Source organism: Aquarana catesbeiana, linkage group LG02, assembly GCF_042186555.1.
Source record: "Aquarana catesbeiana isolate 2022-GZ linkage group LG02, ASM4218655v1, whole genome shotgun sequence".
NCBI lineage: Eukaryota > Metazoa > Chordata > Amphibia > Anura > Ranidae > Aquarana > Aquarana catesbeiana.
Window position 1 is genome coordinate 400,783,179 of NC_133325.1, and position 19,550 is coordinate 400,802,728.

The following is a 19,550-nucleotide window of genomic DNA, read 5'->3' on the forward strand; positions in this document are numbered from 1 at the left end:
CCGGAGCGACTTCATTATGTCAGCTCCGCCCACTTCTCTTAAAGGTACATTTTTTTGGTGTCATTTTTTTAAACGACTTTTTTTTTTTTTTTTTTTTGCATTTTACTCTAAATATGAGATCTCAGGACTTTTTGACCCCCCAGATCTCATATTTAAGAGGACCTGTCATGCTTTTTTCTATTACAAGGGATGTTTACATTCCTTGTAATAGGAATAAAAGTGATCCAAATTTTTTTTTTTCAAAAAACAGTGAAAAAATAAATAAAATAAAGTAAAATAAATAATAAAAAAAAAAAAAATGTTTTTAAAGCGCCCTGTCCCGACGAGCTCGCGCGCAGAAGCGAACGCATACGTGAGTAGCGCCCGCATATGAAAACGGTGGTCAAACCACACATGTGAGGTATCGCCGCGACCGGTAGAGTGAGAGCAATAATTCTAGCACTAGACCTCCTCTGTAACGCAAAACATGCAATCTGTAGAATTTTTTAAACGTCGCCTATGGAGATTTTTAAGGGTAAAAGTTTGACGCCATTCCACGAGGGGGCGCAATTTTGAAGCGTGACATGATGGGTATCAATTTACTTGGCGTAACATTATATTTCACAATATAAAAAAAAATTGGGCTATCTTTACTGTTGTCTTATTTTTTTAACAAAAAAAGTGAATTTTTTCCAAAAAAAGTGCGCTTAGAAGACCGCTGTGCAAATCCGGTGCAAAAAAAAGTATTGCAATGACCGCTATTTTATTCTCTAGGGTGTTAGAAAAAAAACAATATATAATGTTCGGGGGTTCTAAGTAATTTTCTAGCAAAAAAACCTGTTTTAAACTTGTAAACACCTAAAATCCAAAACGAGGCTGGTCTTAAAGTGGTTAAGGCCCCTTTCACACGGACGGATAGAATGGTGCTTTTAGTTGCGGATTTTCTAATTTTCTACCGTAGCTAAAAGCACACAATGCTTTCCTATGGCCCCATTCACACACTGCGTTTAGCTGCAATTTAGTTACATGCGGTTCTGTGCGGATATAAAAAATAAAATTGACTGCGTCCAGGAACGATTTAGCGCAGCTATCTGCACATAACTGCAGGTAATCGCAGTGTACTATTTCTCCTGCAGATAGCAGCGGCAAGAAGGAAAGAAAAGCAACAGGAAGCACATCAGAAATGTCAAGAATGTTCCAAACGCAGCTGCATGTAAACGCAGCTAAACACAGGTAATCTAACTGTACAAATGTAGCTGATCGCAGCGCCTGGAGTCTTGAATTTCACAGAACATATATGCTTTTACCTGCAGCAGAACAGCCGTCCGTGTGAAAGGCGCCTAATCACTTTGGAAGGTAATATCTAGAAGTGTCACATTTATACATTGCATTAGTTTACACCCACACACTAAACAGGAAAAGAAAAACAGTGCTGATGGAAAACCTTTAGGGCAGGGCTCTTCAAACTACGGCCCTCCAGCTGTTGTGGAGCTACACATCTCATTTAATAAGGGGGCCCCCAGATCCCGGCCCCCCATCCTTTGTGAATGAGTATGGGGTACATCGTACCCCTACCCATTCACCTAGGGAAAAAAGTGTCAATAAAAAAACACAGTACACAGGTTTTAAAAGTAATTTATTAGGCAGCTCCAGGGGTCTTCTTCCGACTCCGGGGGACTCTCCGGCGTCTTCTCCCGGTGTCCGGATCTTCTGCCGGCTCCATCGATATCTTCTCCCGCTGTTTTGCTAGCAGTGGCCTGGACCTCTGTGACGTTTTAAGGGGCGTGGTCAGCGGGTGATGTTGACCACGCCCCCTAAAACGTCACACTCCCAGCATGCCCAGGGACTGTGACGGCATAAGGGGGCGGGGTCACTACCTATATAAGTCAGAGCGGAGCGCTCAGAGACCATTCCAGCCGGAGAGACCCTCGTGTCAACATCGGAAGAAGAGATGAGGGCAGAAGGCAGCAGTCCGGGCTCCTCCGCTGGCAAAAGAGCAGAAGATAGCGGACGAGCCCGGCAGAAGAGAGCGCGGAGAAGGACCAGAGACCCCCGAAGCTGGAAGAGGACCCCCGAAGCTGGAAGAAGACCCCCAGAGCTGTCTAATAAAGTACTTTAAAAACCTGTGTAGTGTGTTTTTTATTGACACTTCTTCCCCCAGGTGAATGGGTAGGGGTACCATGTACCCCTACTCATTCACATAGGGTGGGGGGCTGGGATCTGGGGGCCCCCTTATTAAAGTGGGCTCCCAGATTCCGATAAGCCCCCCTGCCCGCAGACCCTGACAACCAACGGCCAGGGTTGTCGGGAAGAGGCCCTTGTCCTCATCAACATGGGGACAAGGTGCTTTGGGGTGGGGGGGCTGCAGGGCGCCCCCTCCCCCAAAGCACCCACCCATGTTGAGGGCATGCGCCCGTCCCCACCCCCTTTCCTGACCTACCGGGCTACGTGCTCGGATAAGGGTCTGGTATGGATTTTGGGGGGGGCCCCATGCCATTTTTTCGGCGCAGGCGTTCCTCTTAAAATCCGTACCAGACCTAAGGGCCTGGTATGCCCCTGGGGGGGAACCCACGCCGGTTTTTTATTTAAAATTTGGCATGGAGTTCCCCTTCAAGATTCATACCAAACAGTGCCGGGCATTGGCGGGGATCCGAGTCGGATCCCCGTGCTTGTCGCTCATTAGGAAAGGAAAAATAATTTTTCCTTTCCCGATGAGCAGCTCGGCGCTGTTATCCGCAGCTGACACAGTGCACTGCGAATACCTGCGGTTATGTGCAGATAGCTGCGCTAAATCGCTCCTGGACGCAATCAATTCTATTTTTTCTATCCGCACAGAACCGCATGTATCTAATTCGCAGCTAAACGCAGTGTGTGAATGGGGCCATAGGAAAGCATTGTGTGCTTTTAGCTGAGGTAGAAAATTAGAAAATCCGCAGCTAATAGCACCATTCTATCCGTTCGTGTGAAAGGGACCTAAGAATTACTGTTCAATAGACTTTTACTAAAGTATAATTTATGACTGGCTAAGAAAAACATTAAGAATCAGACAGGATGCGTTCTTAAACACGGTTACTTTTCTTCCCAAAAGCCCCATTTTAAAATGTAAAACACAGACAAAAGACATTGTGTCATGGTGATTCTGTAATCTAGTGTGGAAGTAAACAGGACAAAAGGGATATTGCAGACAAAGCTGGCACTGGCCCAGTGCATGTAGCCACTGACACATATCATGTTGGCAGAGAGATGCAAGTATCAGGTCATTTTACATTTGGCAGATGTAATGCAGCAGCATGCACAGTGCTAAAGCACTTGGCAGGGAAGTAGAAATGCACGGAAGGATGAAAAAAAAAAGTTGGAAAAAAAAAAAACCACAGACAAACAAAGACAATGCATATGAGAAGAGAGAATAATTCCATATGGATAAAGTGTGATTATACCAAAAAGCTAACACAAGGTCAGCACCTCCTTAAAGCTGCAGGAGCTGAGTTGCTAAAGACTGCTTGGAACACTTTCATAAGCTTTTCAAAAGACACTTGTGTCAAAACTAAAGACCTGAAGTCAGTTACAGCCTTATAAAAGCTGTCATAAATTAGGGTTTAATGGCCACTTTACAAGTCTTCATAAATGGCTTAGGAAAAAAAAGTAACTGCAATTTAACCTGTAATAATAACATTACTAATACAGGGAATGTTGATTTCCAAATGTAACGAAAAATTAAACTACAAAACCAGTATTAATGCCAGAATATATTTTTTTGAAATGTATAAATTACATACTCTATATTGTCAAAAGTAATGGGATGCCTGCATATATATATATATATATACACACACACACACACACACGCACGCACGCACGCACACACGCACACACACACACACACGCACACTTTATCTTTAATGGCATCCCAGTCTTAGTCCGTAGGGTTCAATATTGAGTTGGCCCACCCTCTGCTGTTATAACAGCTTCAAGTCTTCTGGGAAGGCTGTCCACAAGGTTTAGGAGTGTGTCTATGGGAATGTTTGACCATTCTTCCAGAAGCACATTTGTGAGGTTAGGCACTGATGTTGGATGAGAAGGCCTTGCTTGCAATCTCCACTCTAATTCATTCCAAAGGTGTTCTATTGAGTTGAGGTCAGGACTCTGTGCAGACCAGTTAAGTTCCTCCATCCCAAACTCACTCATCCATGTCTTTATGGACCTTCCTTTGTACACTGGTCCAAATCATTTGGTGGAGGGGGGTTATGGTGTTAGGTTGTTTTTCAGGGGTTGGGCTTGGCCTCTTAGTTCCAGTTAAGGGAACTCTTATGCCGCGTACACACGGTCGGACTTTTCGTCTACAAAAGTCCGACAGCCTGTCCGACAGACTTCCGACGTACCTTCGGCGGACTTGCGGCAGACTTTCTTACGAACGGACTTGCCTACACACGACCACACAAAAGTCCGACGGATTCGTACGTGATGACGTACACCGGACTAAAATAAGGAAGTTCATAGCCAGTAGCCAATAGCTGCCCTAGCATGGGTTTTTGTCCGTCGGACTAGCACACAGACGAGCGGATTTCGGGTCCGTCGTACTTACGACGTAAAGATTTGAAGCATGTTTCAAATCTAAAGTCCGTCGGATTTGAGGCTAAAAAAGTCAGTTGAAAGTCCGGAGAAGCCCACACACGATCGGATTACCAGCCAGCTTTAGTCCGTCAGCGTCCGTTGGACTTTTGTAGACGAAAAGTCCGACCGTGTGTACGCGGCATTAAGGTGTCAGCATACCAAGACATTTTGGACAATTTCATGCTCCCAACTTTGTGGGAACAGTTTGGGGATGGCCCCTTCCTGTTCCAACATGACTGCACACCAGTGCACAAAGCAAGGTCCATAAATGGACATGGATGAGCGAGTTTGGGGTGGAGGAACTTGACTGGCCTGCACAGAGTCCTGACCTCAACCTAATAGAAGACCTTTGGGATGAAATAGAGCGGAGACTGCGAAGGCCTTCTCGTCCAACATCAGTGCCTGACCTCACAAATGTACTTCTGGAAAAATGGTCAAACATTCCCATAGACACACTCCTAAACCTTGTGGACAGCCTTCCCAGAAGAGTTGAAACTGTTATAGCTTCAAAGGGTGGGCCAACTCAATATTGAACAAGCAAATGGCCCCTGCCCCCACCTATAACTGGCCTTCACAGCAAGGAGCACATGAAAGGGCAACGCGTGCAAAACAAAACCAAAGAAAATTCCCAGCTCAACTCGCCAACCAGTCTGCTACCAACCAAATTATCCTGTCTAACAGTTTGCAGTTGGTGTGGCTCTGCAGCTTACGCATGTATTTGCAAATGTGTGCTAACTAAACCCGTTTTTTTTTTTTCAAATATACATTTTTATTAAACTACAGAAAGGGGTGAGGCACTCACAGTACATAAAAGAGTGTGAACATTTCTATGGTTACATAGTCTGTGTACAAAGCTTAAGGAAACTTCAGCATAATACATTACAACTCATCTGTTGATGTGAGACAATAGACCAAGTGGTCGTCCTCAACTAAGTCTACTAATATCAATTTCTGTGTAAGTGTCAGGAGGTAGAAGCTCTCCCCCTTTACTTTTTCACCTTTTCCTAAGAAAAGAAAACAAGAAACCAAGATGCTATTGGGGTGTAGGGTAAGATAGTGTAAGTAGGGGAACACGACAGAAAAGGGGGGGGGGGGGGGGCATGGTGGAGGCCGAAGGGTATGAACTCAAGACAGACAGAAATGGTCTATGACCCGAGGAGGCATTGCCCTTTATCAGAATAAAGACATTCCAAATATTCCAGGTCTTCATGAAAGCTTCTTGTCTGTTTTGTGCAGCGAGGATTAAATCCTCCATTTTCTTTACTTTCTCCGCTTTTCTCAGCCAATGTGCTATGGTCGGGGGGGGACTGTTGCTTCCAATAGAGAGGTATACACGCCTTTGCAGCATTAAGCAAGTTACGTATTAGAGACTTCTTGTATGTTTTGGTAGGAATCTTTGAGTGGTGTAGGAGGAAAAGCGCGGCATCCTCCGGGATGTTACATTCTGTAAACTCCTGCGTGATGCGGCGGACTTCTCCCCAAAAGTCTTTTAACCTGGGACAGGACCAAAAAATATGCAGCAAAGTCCCCTCCTCCTCTCCACAGCGCCAGCAATGGTTTGAGGCAGAGGGGAAGCATTTATGTAGCCTAGAGGGTGTCAGGTACCAACGAGGAAGCAGTTTGAAATTTGTCTCTTGTGTTTTAATACACAAGGACGTTTTGAGAGCAAGAGTAATGATACACTGCTTTTGTACCGCTGAGAACATGCAGTTTAGGTCTTTTTCCCATCTAGTCAAGCAGGGTAATTGTGGCTTTTCCTTTGGAGTATTCAGCAGGGAGTATGTTTGGGATAATATGTGGGCTAACGGGTCAATACCCAAACAGAGGTCCTCGAATGTCGTTAGCTGACGTGTGAAATCTTGGGGGTCAGGGATGGAGTGAAGGAAGTGATGCAGCTGAGCTGCTTTCCAAAAGGGAAGTTGGAAGTTTCCCGTCGCCTCGGTCAGTTCTAAGATGGATGGCCATTTCCTGTTAATGACAAATTTAGCCGCGTGGTCACAGTCAGAGCTTCTTAGAGTGGGGTATTCTGCGGGGTGTAGACCTGGTTCAAAGTTCAGGTGGACAAGTATTGGGAATAGTGGAGAGGTTTTGAACGCAAGGGACTTTTGGCTGGTGATTAGATGGCTGTGTCTCAGAGTGGTACCTATTAGTGGGTGTGCTTTCAGTCCAGAGGGCAGATCGTCATAACACCACAGTGTACCCTTTAAAAGTATGTGGGTCTGGGACTGTTCAATTTGTACCCAGAGTGTGGATGCGCATTTCACCTCCAGTCAAGTATGCGGCCTAGATGAGAGGCCAGATAATACTGTCGTATGTCAGGTAAAGCCAGGCCCCCATTGTGCTCGGGGAGCGTCATTTGTGTTCAACGTAGTCAAGGTTTTTTATGTGCCCAGACGAATCGGGTAAAAAGGGCCTGTATCTGTCTGAAAAAGGAGGGTGGTATCTGTATGGGCAGGGCTTGGATAAGATAAATGAACTTGGGCAAAATGCTCATTTTAATGAGGTTGCATCCTCCAAACCAGGAGTGGAAACCTGTGTACCACTTCTCTAGTAAGGTGCGAGTCTTGGATAGTAAGGGGGGGGGTTAAGGCCAAACGTGTGTGATATGTCGGGTGGGATGTTCGTGCCAAGATATTTTAGTGCCGTATTAGTCCATTTAAAGAGAAAGCTGGTTTGCATGGCGAGCAAGATGTGGGGGGAACTGCGACGCCCATCGCTTCTGATTTGGAAAAGTTTATTTTTAAATGGAAAACTCTCCATACACCTCAAATTCACAGAGGAGGTTTGGTAAGGAGATCCTGGGGTTTGTCAGGGAGAATAGTAGGTCATCCGCATAAGCTGATATTCTACAGTGGGAGCTACCCACCTGGAGTCCCGTTATATTTGGGTTTAGTCTTATCGTCAAAGAAACGGCTCTAGGGACAGGGCGAAGAGGAGGAGGGACAGGGGGCAACCCTGCCTTGTTCCATTCACAATGGAGAATGGGGCAGAGAGTGCTCCATTTGCTCCAATGCAATTCTAAATAAATGGCATCTCAACACACCACACAAAGTGCCCTGCATTACTGTGCGTTGCAGAAGTGTGCAGTAAAACGTACATTTTACTGCAGTCCACTGATCCACATCTGGTCTCCCTTAACACTGAAGATCTAGGTTTTGCACCATGGCCCATGGACGCTTCAAAGATGCTAAAAAGGATGTATGTGCGTTGACAAAAACACATTTTGTGGCAACCTGCATGCCTTAGAAAATGAGTAATGAAATCAATTATAACAGGGTAGAACATTGCGAAACATATCTTTAAAAGAGACCGCAAACATGGGTGAGCATATACACTTGACATCTTTAGGAATGTTCTGCCATTCATGCACAAAAAAATATGTAGGATTAGAGAATTAGATAAATGATTGCCATTTCCCACCTGTGCTGTCTGAGCATGTTCCAGCATCTCCTCAAATTCCTCATATTCCTCATCATCAGGTTCTGCTCCTGAAAGGCGGGCAGCTCTAGCCATGAAGTATGGTGGCAGCTCTCCGATGGCAGTGCCAGCACCCTAGAGTTATAATGAAAAACCAAAGTGATACATAACATAAACCAAAATTGCAATAGATACATGAAAAGAATCACAATGAGACATACATCTATTTATAGCAGTCTAAAAGGTACTTTAACACTTTATTTATACATATACTTTTGTAATAACATTTAGAGTAATAGGTCTATGAAAGATGCTTATTATTCAGCCTATACTATTTCGGTAATATAATAGTACAATCTATATAAGAAAAAGAAGACTAAAACAAACACTAAAGATTACTCCAAAAGAATAAAAAAACACAGTAACAAAAGTTTTCAATCAGCATTATATTTAATGATTATGGATATCCAATTGAGATACTGGATGCACAGTTAATAAAATAACTGAACAAGAGGGATGATGCTGGAGGGAAAACAAAGGGTAGTTGGAACCTACAAGAAGGGAAAAGTAGTAAATCCCTCAAAGCAATATACAGACGACAACTTTTTCTCATTTGTTTTTATTTTTGTCTAGAACAGGGGTTTCCAAACTGAGGCCCTGGGGCCGGATAAGGCCCTTTCCTTGCCTCTATCCAGCCCCTGGGGCACTATTCTATTCACAACTGACACTAAGGGCCCATGCACACTGCAGCTCAAAAAAAAAAAAAAGCTGCTTTTACAGGCATTTGAGCTTGTATTTCTCTGCCTAAAAGCTTGAAGAAGATTGTGCTTTTTTGTGCTCTTTTGCACATTTTTATTGAGCTTTTTTGAGCATAAGAGTTTTTTTCACAAACCTGCCCCTCAGATCATTTTTCCTTTTTTGTGTGTGTATTTTTGCACTTTTTCAAGCACTTAGGCGTCTTATTTGCTTGAAAGCTCCTTTCAAAAATGCGAGTTTTGTGGGTGTTTTTTTTCTGTAAGAGAATATGCCTGTAAACTCCAAAAAAAGCCCTAGTGTGCATGGACAACATGGAGGCGGATAAAATGAGAGCTCAAAAAAGCTCAAAAGCCTGTAGAAGCAGCTTCTGTGAGATGCAGTGTGCATGAGCCCTAATAATGGGGTACTATTCCTCCCATTACTGAATTACTGATACCAACGATGTTGCACTATTTCTTCCACTGATGCCAACAATATAGCATTATTTCTTCCACTGATACCAACAATGGAGCACTGTTGCTCCTACTAAAACCAATGATGTGGCATTGATGGGGCATCTGACGCTGGGGCATTTTCTACTCCCACTGGCCGCAGTCCGGCCCCCCTAAACACTCAAGGACAGTAAACTAGCCCTTTGTTTAGATAGTTTGGAGACCCCTAGTCTAGAAGAATAGGGGTAATCAAACTCCCAAAAAAAAAAATTACACCTTGTTCGTATGCAGTAGCATAGGTAGAGTCACAGTTATTGCAACAGACTTGTAAGCTGGGAGGCATCCACAAATAACCTGCAAGGTCATGATTGTATCCATAAATCAATGTCTAATCCAGCAAGTGATAAGCAGCATTAGTTGCTACATAGAAGACAAAAGAGAAAAAGAAAACAAGATAGGAGAATATAGTAAGAATGGAAGGGAAAGGAAGGAGCACCCCATAATTAATGGAATATTACGTAGAAAACCCAATGCAGGATTTTGTGAGCGACTGTTTTGTTAGATGTTGATCAAAATCTGATGGCAAAAAGTGGGAGGCCCATGGGTGCCATGTTTTATAAAAAAACGTTTGCATCATATCTATACGTTTTGCTGTCAGTTTTTCATTAAAGTGGTAGTAAACCGCTGAATGTTTTTTTTTTGTACCCTGCAATATAATGTCATAATGTGCTAGTATGCATCACATACTAGCACATTATGTTAAACTTACCCTAAAACTAAGCCCTTCCAGAGATGTCAGAGCTGCAGGCGCTTCCATCTTCACCCGTCTTCCTTCCAGGTTTGCAGGTTCCGATTGTGTGACCGCCCGGAGTCGTGATGACATCACCCCCGTGCCTGCACATGGGAGCTGCAGTTCACGCCACTGGGCTCTGAGGGAACGACCCGGGTGGATGTTCCATCAGAGCGCATGCGCCAGTGATGCCACTGACTGCATGTACAGTAAATATCTCTTTAAGGGTGCATGTTTAGCAGATAGTTACACTACCTATATGTAAGTCTTGTTATAGTCTTACCTATAGGTAGATATCAACCAAGGGAGTTTACTACCAATTTAATAAAATTTTGTTTTTACTAAACTTTTATTTTTAGAGGAATAGTTCAAACCCTTGTTTGTTTGTTTTTTCCAAAAAAAAAAAGAAATCACAGAGTTATCTCCTCTTCCTGTCCAACAGACACCACAGGGAAGAATACTTGTCTCTAGAACAAAATGTAATCATTGGAAGATTTGACCTCTATTTCTGTTCTGGTGACAATTCAAAATTTTGGACTTTGCCTAACTTTCAGTCCTGGTACCAATGATCACAAGAATGCACTGAATGGGTAATCTTCCCAGTGGGGATGCAGGCAACAATAATTACTCAAGAGGGTTACTAATCCTTTCCCACTGTATACAAAATTATATATAAAAAAAAAAGTTTTTGCTTTGGATAGACTTTTAAGAGGAATTCCAGCTTACACCTAACCAGCCTTAAAACTGTCCCCTTCCCCCTCACCCTTGTAACAAAGATGTATATACTTACCTATTTTCAACACGTTCTGGTCCACTCACGTGATCCGGTTTCTCTGTGTCAGCCCACGTGGCTTCAGGGGGGAGGTGGGAGCGCCAACAACAGATGGAACATTGAAGCCTATGGATGATGTCACCTATCCAGGCTTTACTAGCCATTGTCAATCTACATGCAAAAGCACTCTGCCCAGGAATACCCACCCATCCAGGCATTTTGATATTTGCAAAACTCCTCCTAAGGTCTAGCAGCCCACTGCTTGCATCAGGGTAGGAGGTTATTGAGAGGAGTACTGAAACTGGGTGCTGCAATATTTTTGGGAAACTATGTACACCACCCTGCTAGTACCTTCCACCAGCCATGATCTGCAGGCATTGCAAAGAGGAGCATAGAAACTCAGGAAAGACATCACTAGGTGTAAAAAAAAGTTATAAAATGAAAGTAAATATAAAGGCAATTAATTAATGGGAGCATGGAGAACAAATTCAGGCCAAATTAGTATAACAGCAACCAGACTCCACTTCTTCTCAATGCCGGACAATTAAAATGAATCTCTGACTGATGTGGTTATTGTACACTGCCCTAATGCAGGGGACTGCCAAGCAAGATTCGAATGCCCTACCTTGCCAGAGTTTTTCTGGGTAGTAACATGGAGGGATTTACCTCTCCCAGTAAACAACAATATGACCAACATCCTGCCATTATTTACATGGATTTTCAGACCATGTGCAAAAACACTCCTAAATACTTGCACCAAAATACCAGATTTCACAACATTGTAATTTCACAATGTACTAAGCAGAGATGTCGTGTACAGACAGGGACTTTTTAGGTTTTCCGATATATCCTCTACAGCTTTACTTTGACTACACTTACCCACATACAGGCCTCTAGCCTGACTTTAGATATGATGGTCCATAACGAAATGGCACCTTCTACCGATTCCTCTTCTGGACATATAATTTCATCTGGATAAGGAGGTTCAGGAAAGTTGACTGAGTTACATTCATAAGCAGCAAGTGTCACTGAAGCTATGTGTGGACCCTGATAAAATAAGAAACAAAGCAAATTTATAATTTTTGTATACACAACCATATACACTGTATAAAAAAAGGATACGTTCTACAAAAATATGATCACAAAAAATGATGATAGGATCTACCTAAACCTTGCTTTAAAAAGTGTAGCTATGGTCACATTTCAAAATCATTATATTAATTTCTAAATTGTATTTAAATTATTTCTAACTTACTCCTATTAATCTGACCAATCTTGGAATCTGGTCTAAACCTATCTATGTTTAAACCTGCAAATTCTAAGTCCTATACTAACTATCCTATAAAGGTAAGATGTGCCTACTTATCTAATCTATCGGGTGCTCTGGTCTGATCACGTGATTGGCTCCCAGCACCGAATTCAGAGGAGAGGAGGGACAGCTGACAACAAATGCCGAATAGTAAGCCTATAAGAGATGTCACCGTCCAGGCACTGCAGCAGTTGTCGCTGCTCTCTCCTCTCTCCTGAAGCTGGCCGCTGGGGAGGTCATGTGACCGGACCAGAACACCCTTAGATTAGGTAAGTATACACATCTTTTTTTTACGAGCTAGTTAATATAAGGCATAGAACGGGGTGGGAGCAGGTTTACCTTGGATATGCTTTGACCACACTGGAAGGAAAGATGGGCATACTTACCTAATCTAAGGGTGCTCCAGTCTGGGCGTGTGATTGGCTCCCAGTGCCGGCTTCAGTGTGTAGAGACAGTGGACAATGGATGCCCCATAGTAAGACTATGGGTGACGTCACCACCCAGGCACTGGAGCCGTTGTCACTGCTCTCTCCTCTCCCCTGCAGCCGGCTGCTGGGGAGAATACGTGAAGAGAACAGAGCGCCTGTAGATTAGGTAGGTAGTCACATCTTTCATTTACAGGTAGTAAAGTGCATAGAATGGGGGTGGGAGTAGGTTTATTCTTTGATACGTTTACACTGAACTTCTACTTCTTGAATTCTGTAACACATATTCACTATGCCCTGAAAGTAAGCATTGCTGTGTCACAGTATTCACAGAGCCTGCCTTCTGAACTACAGAGGTGCTGAGAGGAGGAGTTTCAGGAAGCGAAGTCAGTACAGGAATCACTGCATGCAGGCAGAAAGGTACCATGGGGTATGTAGTTCATAGAAGCTGAAAGTAAACAGCAGAGGAGAAGCAGCAAAACATGCAGGGAATCCAGGAAGTTGTGGAAAGACAGCAGACAGGCAGCACTCACAACCTAACAGAAGTTTTTTCAAGTAAGTAGCTATATCCCCCCTCTACATTGCAAAGCGCTGCGTAAACTGTTGGCACTATATAAAACGTGAATAATAATATTAATAATAATAATAATAATAATAATATTGGATTGTCAAAAAAATTCTATTACAATGCTGTCAGCCTGTGAACGGTTGTAAAAAAAAAAAAAAAATGCACATCTTTGCAGGTAATGTGTAAAAAATGTGCATTTATTATTTTTTTTACACTGCAGCCTGTAAAGCGTTGAGTTAACTTGAAAGTAAACCATTCCATTCTCATGCATGTCAACATCATGCTACCTACTTAATCCACTCCATCAGCTGTTTCAAAAAGCACTCCTTTTACCAAAACACGCAGCTTAATGTCATCCTATGTGTCCATGCACATTAGGATGTCAAGAGGCATATTTTGAGTTCAACGTTTAGAGGAGAAAAAAAAAACCCTTCTGGTTCACGTTTCTGATTGGAACTCGGAGGCAGAAAAAAACGTAAAAAACTCTCCTAAACTCATCCAAATCTTGTACAAAAAATGCTCTGAGCTTTTTTTTTACTTCTAAGAGAACAGACGTTTTTTTTAACCCAGTGTACAAGGGGTCTATGAAACGTGCACCTTTTCTATGCTGTGTTATAAGCAAGTGGGGTAATAACTGGGTTTTTGGAAACAAACTGAAGTAGGCTTTTTTTCACTAATTAAGCATTGGTGAACCATTTACAAGTTGAATGGTTCATAGCATTCATTCACTGCTCATACTTTCTGTAAAATGCTGGTGAAGAAAAGAATTGCTTCAAAGGAGACTGTTCAATGGAATCCAATGTCCTAGCTTTTCACATCTCTAAATGTAACCCAACTCAGTTTCTAATATGCAAACTAGCTGATCATCTAAACCAGACGTCTAGAATTATTTAGCGTTTGTTTTTGTCCTGTTCTAGTATTGCTGGGTATCAGCCCCCACTATTACCAGCTGAGGAAAACTGACCGCACACAATTCTGTATTCACAATTCAATGAGTATGACTACAGGGAGCCATGACAACCCTATAAACATAAGTGTGTTTATCTCTAAGGGAAATCCCTTGTTTTCCAATAAGGGTTGCAGTTTTCCTGACTTAACACTTGGAGTATGTTAGGTTACATAAAAAAAAAAAAAAAAAAAGTTTTTAGTGGAGTTGTTCTTTAAGCAACAAACACTATCCATTTACTAGATGTTTGGCGTTATAAGAAAATAAAATAGTATTACACAGAGTGCACTTACATTTAACAATTAATGTACCAACTCAACATGGACAGCCAACCAATACAAGCCTAGGTTCACACTAATGCGGTGTAGGAAACCCCACATTCAGTGCACATTTCCAACACTGCATTCAAATAGCACTGCCCTTGCAGTCTGCAGCAGGTGCCAGTGCAATCTTAACGACACCCCAAACGCAGGTTGCAAATGCAGTGGAACACGATGCAACTGGATTGCATGGTACTTTTGTACCCATGCGATCCAGTTGCAGCGTGGTTCCAAAATTGGTGCATGCGTGACTTTGGTGTGATGTGCTGCAATTTGAGCCTATTCAAAATGACTGGGCTCAAATTGCACCACAATGAATAGCATGTGAATGCGGTGCAGTTCCTGTGCAATTCACATGTATTAAGGCAGATGCAAAAGAAAAAAAAAAAAAAAAAGAAAATATGTTCAAATCTACCTAAACCACCATAGTTTATAGATGACATTATCAGATTTGGCTAGTAGATAAAAATCGGAATTATTATAGCACATGCTTCTAGTAAGAAAAGGAGGGACAGGAGAGGTGAAACCTTTTACTTTGAGTAAAAACTGCTGGCTTATTAGATTCACCAGTTAACATAGAGGTTTAAAGACCATTCACACAGGCATAATAAAGAGGGAGTTAGCAAGGTTAATTGCTCACATACAAACATGCAAATAATAGCCATCAACATGTCCAAAGCTGGAGCTAACATAGGAGTGAAAACTCAGACTATTCCGGACGACGCTTGCCAAAACTAGAAGACAACAGCCACAGTTGAGGAAGCCAAATCTAAGGAAGCCAAAGATAATAGTCATTTTTTTACATCTAAAGAAAGGTCTACCATTGTTAGCTGACAGCAATATTTTTAGGTACATGGGATACTTGACTTCTGGGATTTGTGTTAACAGATATTTAACTAAACTCTATATTCATGTTATCTGGAAAAAGAACACATGCATTTTCAGAAAAACTCATTTCTGAATTAAACATAGCTCTTTGTGCTCTCCATGCCTTTAAAGTGGAAGTAAACTTCCATCTCTTGCTTTTACCTATAGGTAAGCCTACAATAAGGCTTACCTATAAGTAGTATAAATATCTCCGTTTAGGAGATATTTAGTGTACATGCAGCCAGTGACATCACTGGTGCATGCGCTCTGAAGGAACGGCTACCTGTGCCATTAACGATGGCTCCCACGTACATGCGCAGGAGCAGCTCTGGCCAGTCACAGAGCCGGAGTCCACGAACCCGGAAGCAAAATGGGTGAAGATGAGAGCGCCTGCAGCGCTGACATCTCAACGCAAAAGTGCTTTGTTGTTAAGGTAAGTTTAGCATAATGTGCTAGTATGTGATGCATACTAGCACATTATGACATTAAAAAAGAAAAATGTCCAGCAGTTTACAACCGCTTTAGCCATCAGGCCACAAGCAAAGCCTTAAAAAAGCGAGGACCACATTTGATAAATTATCAACCCTGGACAGAACATGAATAATCAAGTACAGCAAATGGGCCAACTGAGAATTTATTTGGGGGTTTGGTTCTGTTTGGTATTTTTTTTATGAATAATCAGAATTAAAGCATAAAAAAATAATGGCAGCCCATACATGAACCTTTTTTTTTGTGTTCAACCAGTGGGTTGCACAAAAGAAAATTGCTAAATTCCCCCATCAACACACTCTATGTAGATAGGGGAGATCCTGCTGATCTGGCTGACTTTCGATCCATGTATGGCTGGCCTAAGACTTGTGGTTGCCCACATCTCCTTAGCTGGACTGAAGGAGATCTGAAGCAGGAAAGAAAGTTCAGCTACAGTGACACAACAGGCTCTTCCCTACTTTTCTTTGCTAGCGTACTGAAGTGGAGGGTTAGAAGTGTCCTTTTTTGAGTGTCATATAAACTACACCGCATAAAGATTAAAGGGGTAGTTGCTGGGTCACAGCAACTAATAACCAGGAGATATATGTTAAATAAATTCACTGATTCGCCTATATACAGGCGTTGATTTCCATACCAAACCACAAAAAAAAATTGAATAAACCAGAAGATCAGAAGATAGATCTCTGGAAAAGAAGGTAAGCTTTATTGAACCATTTTTTTTTATAATACACTTAGTCACCTATAAAAATCTAACATCACAAATTCTCATTTGGCTTTGTAAGCAAACACAAAAACTCAATTTGAGCCTGTTTGTCATTCAATTGTATATTTGTGCATAGACCTTTGCATCCCCGTACCATCAACCATTAAAATAAATAGCAAAGATCAAAAAAGAGAAAATAGAAAGAAGAGAAATTAAAGAAATGGAAAAAGAAGAAGAAATAAAAAAGGATATAAAAAAAAAAAGGGGGGGGGGGGGGTCTGCCCTACGGGCTTCCATCATGGTTATCTATATTTATATGTGGTGAGAAATCCACAATTACCTAAGTACCTTCTTTTCCAGAGCTCTATCTTCGGGTTTATTTAAATTTGATAGACTGCATGTAGGCTGGTTTCCCAATGTAAGTATCAACATTTTTTTTTTTTAAATGTATATATATATATATATATATATATATATATATATATATATATATATATATATATATATTTTTTTTTTTAACAGGCCCCGATTACAATAGAATATCCTTTCATATTGCATTAGGAGCTTTCTCCGTACAATCAACTTATCACAGTTAAAAAAAAAAAAGACTACAGTTATCCCGGTCTACAAAGTCTTCTACACAGTTTTATGGATCATAAGCTCGGACGGTTTTAAAAAACATAACAAAGCAGTAGTGAGTGAATGGTGGTGAGTCAGTGCTTTTAAACAATACTGAGACACAGCAAAAAAAAATCTACCTATTCAAGCCAATGAGAAAATCTCCCAAAACGCTCTGTAGAACAGCAGGCTGGACGCTAAGGCCCCATGTACACGGGACGCTGAGGCAAAGTCCTCTGAACAAATTTTTTTATACCTTGAAAACGAAGTTTAAAACGCTCGTTTAGCCCAGTTTGCGTCTAGAAGCGTTTATTAAGATTACCTCATTTAAGACCCTCCCCAAGCTCAAAAAACATTGTAAGTTAACTATTTCAGCCATTTTGATCAGAGTGAGTAGCAGCAGCAGAGAGCGCAGTTGTCTACTTGTATTTGCCTCGATTTCTGTGCTTTTTTTTGCAATGGATCCCATAATGAGCATATGTGAGGAAATGCTCCTGACATTGCTCTTGATGAGGCTAGAACGACGTCGAAAATTGCGTGAGAGGTCCAGAGTCAAAGTTCGCTATTGGACCCATCCTTTGATTGCGCAGCGAATGTCGGCAGGATGTTTTGTAAACATGTGCGTACAGCTGCGTACCTACCCCGACAAATTTTTTTATTTCACACACATTTCCATTGCCACATTTGACCTTCTACTTGAAAAAGTACGACCCAGTCTGACACGCATGGACACGAACATGAGGAAGAGTGCATCACCAGAGGAACGTCTGTTGGTGAGATCAGATATGTGCATATATTTATATATAGAAATATTTATTGATTAATATGTTTATTGGATTTTTTTTAGCTGTATATGGTATTTTTTTTTTTTTTTTTTTTTAAATATTTTGTCTATTTTATGCACATTTGAACGTTAATTCAATTTTTTATAATATATAACACCTTTGGCAATTTTTTAAAATATTTATAAAAATTAAATAGTAATTGCTTAATTCCAATTAAAATTGGGATACAGCAATGCCAGTAGTGTATTGCATCAAGGGCTATATATGGTCTATGAATCATCCCAAGTAATTAAAACATTAACAATTTTTTAATGTTTTTTCATTGTTTTTCATCATATTTTTGTCTTTTCAGGTCTAAAATATAGGGTACCTTTAAAAACGCTTATAAACGAAAACGTGTCTAAACGCGGGTACCGCATTTAGCATCTGAAACGTGGAAATCTTCGGCGTCTGAACCCATTTTTTTGCTTCCAAAGAAACGCCGTTAAAAGCAACTGCATACAAATGGCAATAAACAAGACTGTGTACATGGTCACATAGGATACCATTGAATGAGTTCAGGGGCAGTTGAAAAAAGCATCCAACTGCCTCTGAACGTACATTTAACAGTGTCCTGTGTACATGGGGCCTAAGGCTTCATGCACACGAGACGCCGGTGTAAACTCTGCTGAACACATGTTTTTTAAAGCTGAAACCGGCGTTTAGAAACGCCTGTTTTGCATGCCGCGTTTAGCCGCGTTTGCGTCTAGAAGCGTCTGCAGAGCAGAGAATGACATTTTGTGACCCAACTTTGGGGCCCTGTATCTTGAAGCCACTTGGTGCTAGGAACCCCAAATTTGGTGTGATATATACATATATCATATACATATCCAAATTTGGGGTTCCTAGCACCAAGTGGCCCCCGAGATACGGGGCCCCAAAGTCGGGTCGCAAAATGTCAAGCACTTTTCTGCAGCAGACAATGACATTTTGTGACCCGACTTTGGGGCCCCATATCTCGGGGCCACTTGGTGCTAGGAACTCCAGCTTTGGATTGTTGTAGTGCTAGTTCCATTGTGTTTGCACACCAAATTTGGGGTTCCTAGCACCAAGTGGCCCCGAGATATGGGGCCCCAAAGTCGGGTCGCAAAATGTCATTCTCTGCTGCAGTTTGCCATCATATTTCTGTGTTTTCTGGTCCAAAAAATAGGGTGCTTTTAAAAACACTTATAAACGCAAATGCGGCTAAACGCGGTACTGGCGTTTAGCAGCGTTTGGCGTCTGAAACATGGAAAACTTTAGCGTCTGAACCCATTTTTTTGCTTCTGGAAAAACGAGGTTAAACGTAACTGCCTAAAAACACCAAAAAACGAGACTGTGTACATGGACACATAGGATAACATTGAATGAGTTCGGGGGCAGTTGAAAAAAGTGTCCAACTGCCTCTGAACGCGAGTTTAACAGCGTTTCGTGTGCATGAGGCCTTAGAGCTCTTGGCTTTGGTTTTCTCAGATTGTGGCAAAAAGGGCAACAAAGATAAATATATATTTAAACATTTATGTTTCCCAAATGAACCCATCCCTGACAATTAGGTAGAGTTCTCTTTTTCCTTTAGAAGTCTCAAGATTACACTTACATAAAGAATTGATGGATTTTATATTAAGTCGACTCCATGACTTCCAAGGGATAGCAAAACATTTTACAATTTGATGAAAACAATGTTAAAGAAAAGCCGATTCCCCGCATGGCACACAACACAGTTAGTAAAAATTTTATTTTATGACA

General features: G+C 41.7%; 1 protein-coding gene across 3 annotated transcripts in view; it reads right to left on the reverse strand.

The window, feature by feature from the left end:
* VMP1 (vacuole membrane protein 1) overlaps positions 1–19,550 on the reverse strand; it is a 240,108-nt gene that overhangs the window by 118,739 nt on the left and 101,819 nt on the right. For all 3 annotated transcript variants that reach the window (XM_073615266.1, XM_073615265.1, XM_073615267.1), the window contains exons 7-8: positions 11,636–11,803; positions 8,011–8,142 (exon numbers count right to left, since the gene is read on the reverse strand). In XM_073615266.1, coding sequence (XP_073471367.1) covers positions 8,011–8,142; positions 11,636–11,803 — 300 coding nt within the window. The remainder of the gene's footprint in view (positions 1–8,010; positions 8,143–11,635; positions 11,804–19,550) is intronic.